This window comes from Lentinula edodes (genome assembly GCF_021015755.1).
Source record: "Lentinula edodes strain Le(Bin) 0899 ss11 chromosome Unknown C8R40scaffold_38, whole genome shotgun sequence".
In the NCBI taxonomy this organism is placed as follows: domain Eukaryota; kingdom Fungi; phylum Basidiomycota; class Agaricomycetes; order Agaricales; family Omphalotaceae; genus Lentinula; species Lentinula edodes.
In genome coordinates, this window is record NW_025764344.1 from 116,207 (window position 1) to 122,978 (window position 6,772).

The 6,772-nt window shown below is 44.3% G+C and overlaps 1 protein-coding gene across 1 annotated transcript; it reads right to left on the reverse strand.

The window, feature by feature from the left end:
- Nucleotides 1-3,914: 3,914 nt before the first annotated feature.
- On the reverse strand, nucleotides 3,915-4,961 carry C8R40DRAFT_1174701 (uncharacterized protein; the record flags this gene model as incomplete). The annotated part of the gene is made up of 1 exon (XM_046232214.1): nucleotides 3,915-4,961. One exon carries the CDS (start codon nucleotides 4,959-4,961, stop codon nucleotides 3,915-3,917), a length of 1,047 nt encoding a protein of 348 aa, XP_046082369.1.
- Nucleotides 4,962-6,772: the final 1,811 nt, after the last annotated feature.

Below are 6,772 nucleotides of genomic sequence, written 5' to 3' on the forward strand. Positions count from 1 at the left end.
AGTTGAATGAGAGATGTAAATACCCGAATCCAAAGAAGTTCTTTGAGAACATGCGTCAAACCCATGTACTCAGCTTCAGTCGACAAGAGCGCGATACTCTTCTGTTTTGAAGCGGACCATGCAACTAATCCCCCGAATAAAAAGATTCCGAAACCCGAAATTGATTTTCAATCTATGGAATTGCTTCCCCAATCAGCGTCAGATAAGGCCATCATGTCGGAGTCAATTCCAAGGGTTTTGATGAGATCGTTACGGTGTGCACCCCCATATTGCAGTGCCCATGATCAAGTCTTGGCCAGGTATTGGAGTGTTCCCTTCACCGCGATGAGATGTCGAGGTGAGGGTTTGGAATTAAATTGTGCGAGGAACATAACTGAGTATGCAATGTCTGGTCGTGTACACAGAGCTAGAAATAGTAGACATCCAACAAGAGCTTGGTAAATCTTGGTTAGAGATTCGGAATCAACATCATCATAAACGGAAGTTGTTGATTCAGATCCATTGAATTTGTAGCGGAGTGGTAGGTCGTGTGAGACGCATTCCAGTAGTCCATATTGCTCTAGTAATTCCGTCACGTAGTTCTCCTGGGACAGCCATAACAATCGTAGAGCGCGATCCCGATAGATTCGAATTCCTAGGAATGTGGAGGTTGGCCCTAAATCAATGACCTTGAATCGTAAGTTAATGCTTTTGATGAACCATGAGTAGAGTTCCGAAGAATTTGTCGAGACTAAGCCATCATCGACGTGAACAGGGATGAACATTACTAGCGGGTCACCGTTTTCTGGCATCGGAATAGATGAATCAGGAGGTATTGTCCATCATCCAATAAAAACAGCATTATCGCATTCGCAGCGGGTAAAGCCAAGATCTTCCAAAGCATTACACAAAGTCGAATACCATGCCGCCGATGCTTGATGAAGCCCATATAGTGCTCTTCGTAAGCGATATACCGCAGATGGTGAATTAGGTATAGGCCAACCGGGAATCTGTTTGACGTAGATCTCTTCCACCAAAGGTGCGTTCAGAAATGCCTGTTTAACGTCAAATGAAAAAAGTTCTAGATTCATTTTTGCTGTCCATGCCATCACTATTCGATATGATACCATTCGCGTAACAGGAGCGTGAACGTTACCATAGTCTTCAGGTCGTTGTGTAAAACCCTGCGCCACAAGTCTTGCCTTTTTCGTTCCATCGAGTTTGAGGTCATAGACCATCTTCAGCCCAATCGGAAACTTATCTCTCGGACATCTCTCTGTTGCCTCAAATACACCCATTTCGAACAAACCAGTAATTTCCTTGTCCTCTGCTGCAAGCCAGTCCGTAGCGTCAGGTCATAGTAGCATCTGTCGTCTTGTCGATGGTGGTTTTTTGAGATCAAAGGTCGTTGGTTTCGAGGTTGTTGTCGATTTGGTTGGAATAGGATTCAGAGGTTGAGGAATATTGGCAAGTGCTGCGAAGAAGATGTCCGTATCGTCGTCTAGGCATGAAAAGTTGTCTTCGGTTATGTGGCACGCTAATGAACATCCGGTAATATCATTTTTGACTTGGGTTGTATGATTCGGCTGTAATCCATTCTGGACTCGTCGTTCTGCGATCAATTCATCACATTTTCTAATTCCGTCCCTCCATTCTTTTCCTCGTTTAGTGAGTTTAATGGTACGCGAGATCCTTTAGGAGGAATCGGAGTTTGGATAGGCGTCATTCCGGTAGTTGAAGAATCAGATGTTGGTTTGGTAGATTTCAAGGGTTTTGGTCCATGTAAACAGCCGAATTGGGATTCGTTAAATACAACTTGGTCTGAAAAATGGTCTTTGCCTTGAGTATCCCGAACTCTCCAACCCTTTCGATTTTCTTCATATCTGATGAAAATTCCCTCTATCATCTTATCCCCAAATTTTAAACGGACGTCTTCAGAAACCTGAATCCAACATTGACACCCCCATACTCGTAAATGTGAAAGGTTCGGAGCTGTTTTATGGACTATTTCATATGGAGTTTTATTATTTGGGATTGTTTTTGTTGGAAGCCGGAAATGGATGTATAGCGCAGTACGGACTGCATCCTCCCAGAATTGTAAGGGTAATCCAGCATGTATTAACATCGTCATAGCGTCGTTTTCGATTATGCGGACCCATCGTTCGGCTTTACCATTTTGTTGATGAGAATATGCCGCGGTCTTCTGAACCGAAATTCCTTTCTCTTCAAAGTATGAAGTCGCTTCAGAGCCATGGAATTCTTTCGCTCCGTCAAGTCGAATGCTTTTAACTTTATGAGGTGCCATGATGTTCTCCCATGTCGAAATCGTTGTCTTTATGATCCGCAACGCTTGATTTTTCTTTGCAAAACAACCTCCCGCTAAAGCGCTCGTATAGTCATCGACGATGATGTTGAAGTGGGAACTATGGTGGTTCGACATTGTTCCGATAGGTCCACATGTGTCTGTATGGATGAGTTCTAATGGTGCTGAAGCTCGATTTCCATGATATGGATAAGCGAATCGGGGATGTTTTCCTTTCAAACATGAATCACATATACCGCGCATCTTGGTTCCATTCCATTTGTCAAGTCCTGTTGCGTTTTTGCCAGTAAGGAGTTCATTCGTCAAATCTACCCCCGGATGGCTGAAACGCTCGTGAAACAATGCACCGTTAGGTATTCGAGGGATAAACACCGGCATAGCAAGGTGAATAGGGTCTGCGGAGTCATTATCTGGTAATATGAATCTCCCTCGTAAAATGCAAAGTCGGTTTGTAACGTTAGCAATAAAGTATCGGTCTGCTTCCGGGTGAATCTTGACTATGTCAGGTAGAATGGTAAAGGTGAAACCGTGTTCAAGCATTGCGCCTACAGAGATTAATGATACAGGAGCATCCGGCGCATACAGGCAGTCGTGCATCTCCAGGATTAATGTATCATTCGTGCCCTCGATGCGAGTTTTGAAATAGCATGTTCCGGATGCTTGAGTCGAAAGTATTCCCGAATTAGCTGTCTGAACGGCGGTAGCTCCATCGACATCGTATGTATGGAAAAAACTTCAATCGTTGACGATATGATTGGTGCAGGCTGAATCCAAAAGGGTATGGTTTTTCTGAACCAGTGAGGAGTACGCAAAGGATTGAGCGTTCGTCGGGTATTCACTTGGTAAAGGAGAATTCGGAAATGTAGACAAAAGTGCAGCAAACGGTTTAAGTTGGCGCGCAGGGTAAGTGGAACGAACGGTTGTATTATTGGTTGGCAAAACAGTAGTTACATCAGGTACATTATCCACATTCTCAATCTTCGAAGTCGTTGCGGTAGCATGCGAATTAGAGGTCGTAACATAAGCAGTTGGTTTCGTATTTGGTTTGGATGAGGTGGGTGTGTCCCGAGGTTTCTGAGAGTCCAGTGGTTTATCATTCGTGCCTGGTACGGTCTTCTGAAAACAACGGTTGTACAATCCACCCCCAGATTCGGAAAGATCCAAGAGTTCTCGGTTACGTGTATTTTCCAAATGAATAGCGAATTTGTCAAAGAGTTCCCTGTTCGGTACTACAGCTGGTTCATCGAATTCCTCTTCGAGAACTTGTTTGAGGTAAACATAGCGAGGACCCGATGGTAGCTTCGAGATATACTTGGAGATAAGAGTATCCCAGGGTATGTCATAGCCATAATTTCTAAGAGTGGTAAGTGTCGAACTCCATTTTAGATTGAACTTCTCGATATCCATGCTATGGATTTGCGAAGTCATTAGTTCGTCCTGTATTCGAAGACACACCTTTCGGTCTGGTGCCGCTTGGTAAGCTGCTTTCAATCGAATGTATATCTGTCGAGCAGTTCATCGTTCTCCTCGATCATCAATCATAGGCGGAAGATGATTTCTTGCCTCATCGGAAAGTCGAGCGGTGAGAATAGAAGATGTCCAACCGTCATTCTTATTCTAATTCCTTTCTCGTAGGATTGGAAGATAGCACCGGTCGTAGTAAAGGTGTATTCCATTCCGTCCGTGGAGTACCCGGAGGTGGTTCATCACATATGTGTCCCAGTACGAAGCCATCAGCAACGGCTTGCCAAACTCCTTCGTTCCACTTGACCCAGGATTTGCGATCCTTGAGTGAGTCCGTATCCTTTATCGTTGCAAGAAACGTCGAGTGAATTGATGAATATTCAATCTTAACCCGAGGTGTAATTGAACGAGGTGGTTCGGAAGATAGTGGATACGGATAAGGATAAGGGTATGGTGGATTAGGGTAATACATGGGGTATGACTGTTCTGGTGGAGGTGGAATATGAACCGGAAACCATGGTGGAATTGTATGAGTGGTATTAGGTCGACTTTGAGGGATTCCATCGGACTCTCGAGGGAATTCCGTCATTACAGCAGGAGCACTATGATAATCGTTGTGGAAAGTCAAGGATGGGGAAGAAAGGCGGTCCAGATCAACAAGTTGGTGAGGTTGAGGTTGATGCATGATCCTCGATGGAGAGCGATTGATAACGTAAGGCAAACCCATTCGAGAAGCGATACGTCCAGGAGCGATTGAAGCTGGTGGAACCGAGACAGGTGATCGTACGTAATTGAAAAAAGGGAAAGGAGGAGGAACATCAGGAGTATAAGTTTGCGTAAGGTTATTAAAAGTATTAGGTGGTGCAGGAGGGAGAGGACGAGAAACATTAACTTGATTATGCAAATTATCCGGGAAGGTAGGTACACGACGATGCCAGTTTTCAGAAATGGATTGAGGAAGAGTCTGGATAGAAGGAAAAGAAGGAATCGTAGAGCTATGGTTTATATGAGAAAGGACAGGAGATGAAGGAAAAGTGATCAGATGTCCCGGCCCTGGACCAGTGGAAAGACGATCGCGAGTTGGAATGTGCATATATGCAGGCGAATGTTGGATTGGACGAAGAGGTGCAGAGACCGGCGTTTGATATGATGTCGACGGAGCGCAATCGCGATGGACAGGATCAGTGAGATCCATCGGAGATCCCGTTTCGTCGGTATACATCCACGGAGGCAAGTATTCGCGTATCAGTCGCGTTAAGCGAGAACGAACACGTCACTCTAAAAATTGAGCTGAAAATTGGTTCTATGTGTTCTACGTATAGATTCAAGACCTAAAGGAAAGAACCCATAACCTCTTAGAGGTCGAGTATCCTGTACGAAGAACGAAACGAGACAAAACCTCAGTGTGGAACCAATAAGGTAGTAACAACTGAGATTTGTACCTGTACGAAGAACGAAACGAGACAAAACTAAGTAGCTAGTGAGTATCGACGAGTATAGGTACAAAATAAAAAGGACTCACCCTCAGTGTGGAACCAATAAGGTAGTAACAACTGAGGGTGATGAACGTGTGAAAATGACTATAAGTAAGGTGAATCACGTGCATCCGGAATGAATCGGCAACAAAAGGGAAAGCATCTCCCAACAAGATCAAGGTCCGAGAGCTCATGGAGCAAGTAGGGAGCTTGAGGAGGCTTGGGGAAGGTTGGCTTGCCAAAATGATGGATGTTTGGGGAGCTTTAGTATTGGTCGAGGGAGGTCAAAGACTCACTCGGATTGCTTAAATGTGAAGTAAAAGTGTATATTGGATTGTGTAGATGGCTGTAGAAACAGGAGACAGAGATAGAGAGACTGAGAATAGAGAAACTAAGAGTAAAGGAAAATCCATATGGTTAGCAGGTTCAAAGGTACAGGGACTGGACCTATGTAAAATGGTGCATGTTCAAAATATACCAAGCTGGTGTTTGGGATGCTACAGGGGACTCTTTAAATAGGTATGGAGAAGTTGACAAGGGAGCATCAGGGAATCTGGTATGTGTAAGGTAAGCAATCAAGATTAGATACTAATGGAGGTACTGCAATGGGAAGGTCCTGGCCCAAAAGGAGTTAGGTACATGCATGCCTGTATCATGGAAGGTATGGTAAGTTATTGAGGTTAAGGTGAGGTGAGGGAGCTTATGGAGGAGGTTCAGGGAAGGTCCCGCAATGAAGGAGAGAGATGAGGGGTTCTCCGAGGTTGGGTAAGAGTAGGGTAGGTAGGTCAGGGCATGACAGCTCCCTGATACTTCTGGGGAGGTTACTGAGGAGGTGTGAGGGAGGATTACTGAGGAGGTTTAAGGGTTTGTGGAGGTCTTGGGACTCTGGCAGCCAGTCTAGAGAAGATTGGTGCCCAAGCTGAGAGTGGGCAAGGTATGACACTTACATTTGGGCAGAATTCTTGACTAAGCATTTACAATAACTGGTGCTCTCTGATTATTCAAGGTCTGTTTCTCTCATCCCAGTGCAAGCTGGTGATTTCCAGTCACAAAGTGGATCAGCGCTTTCCGATGTGAACCTGTTGGGACATTCAAATAGTATCTAAGGGCCAGAACTATAAAAACCATCTTTTTCTGTTTTCCGTCATACTCCTGTTGGTCTTGAAGAGTGTCTGCTGTTCTGGGACATGATATTACTGCCTTTTGTAGAGTCTTCTCCATGGAATTTCAATGATTAGATCATTCAGGTATGCAGTAGTGATATCCTCAAACTTTGAAATGTTCCATGTGTATGGAATTGGCAGGTTTTCAAGTGCTCTGCATGCCTCCAAAATTATAGATGTGTGTTCATTTTGAGCCAAAGAGTGAGCTTCCCTGAATGTTTTCCATGCAAGATGTTGATGTGGTAAATTGACCAGGTACTGCATGTTCTTGAAGAAAAGAATAATCCTTCTATAACGAATTGGCATCACTCCAGTTTCAGTGAACAGACTCTGCAGTGATGATTGCTTTTGTAAAGAAAGAACCCTTC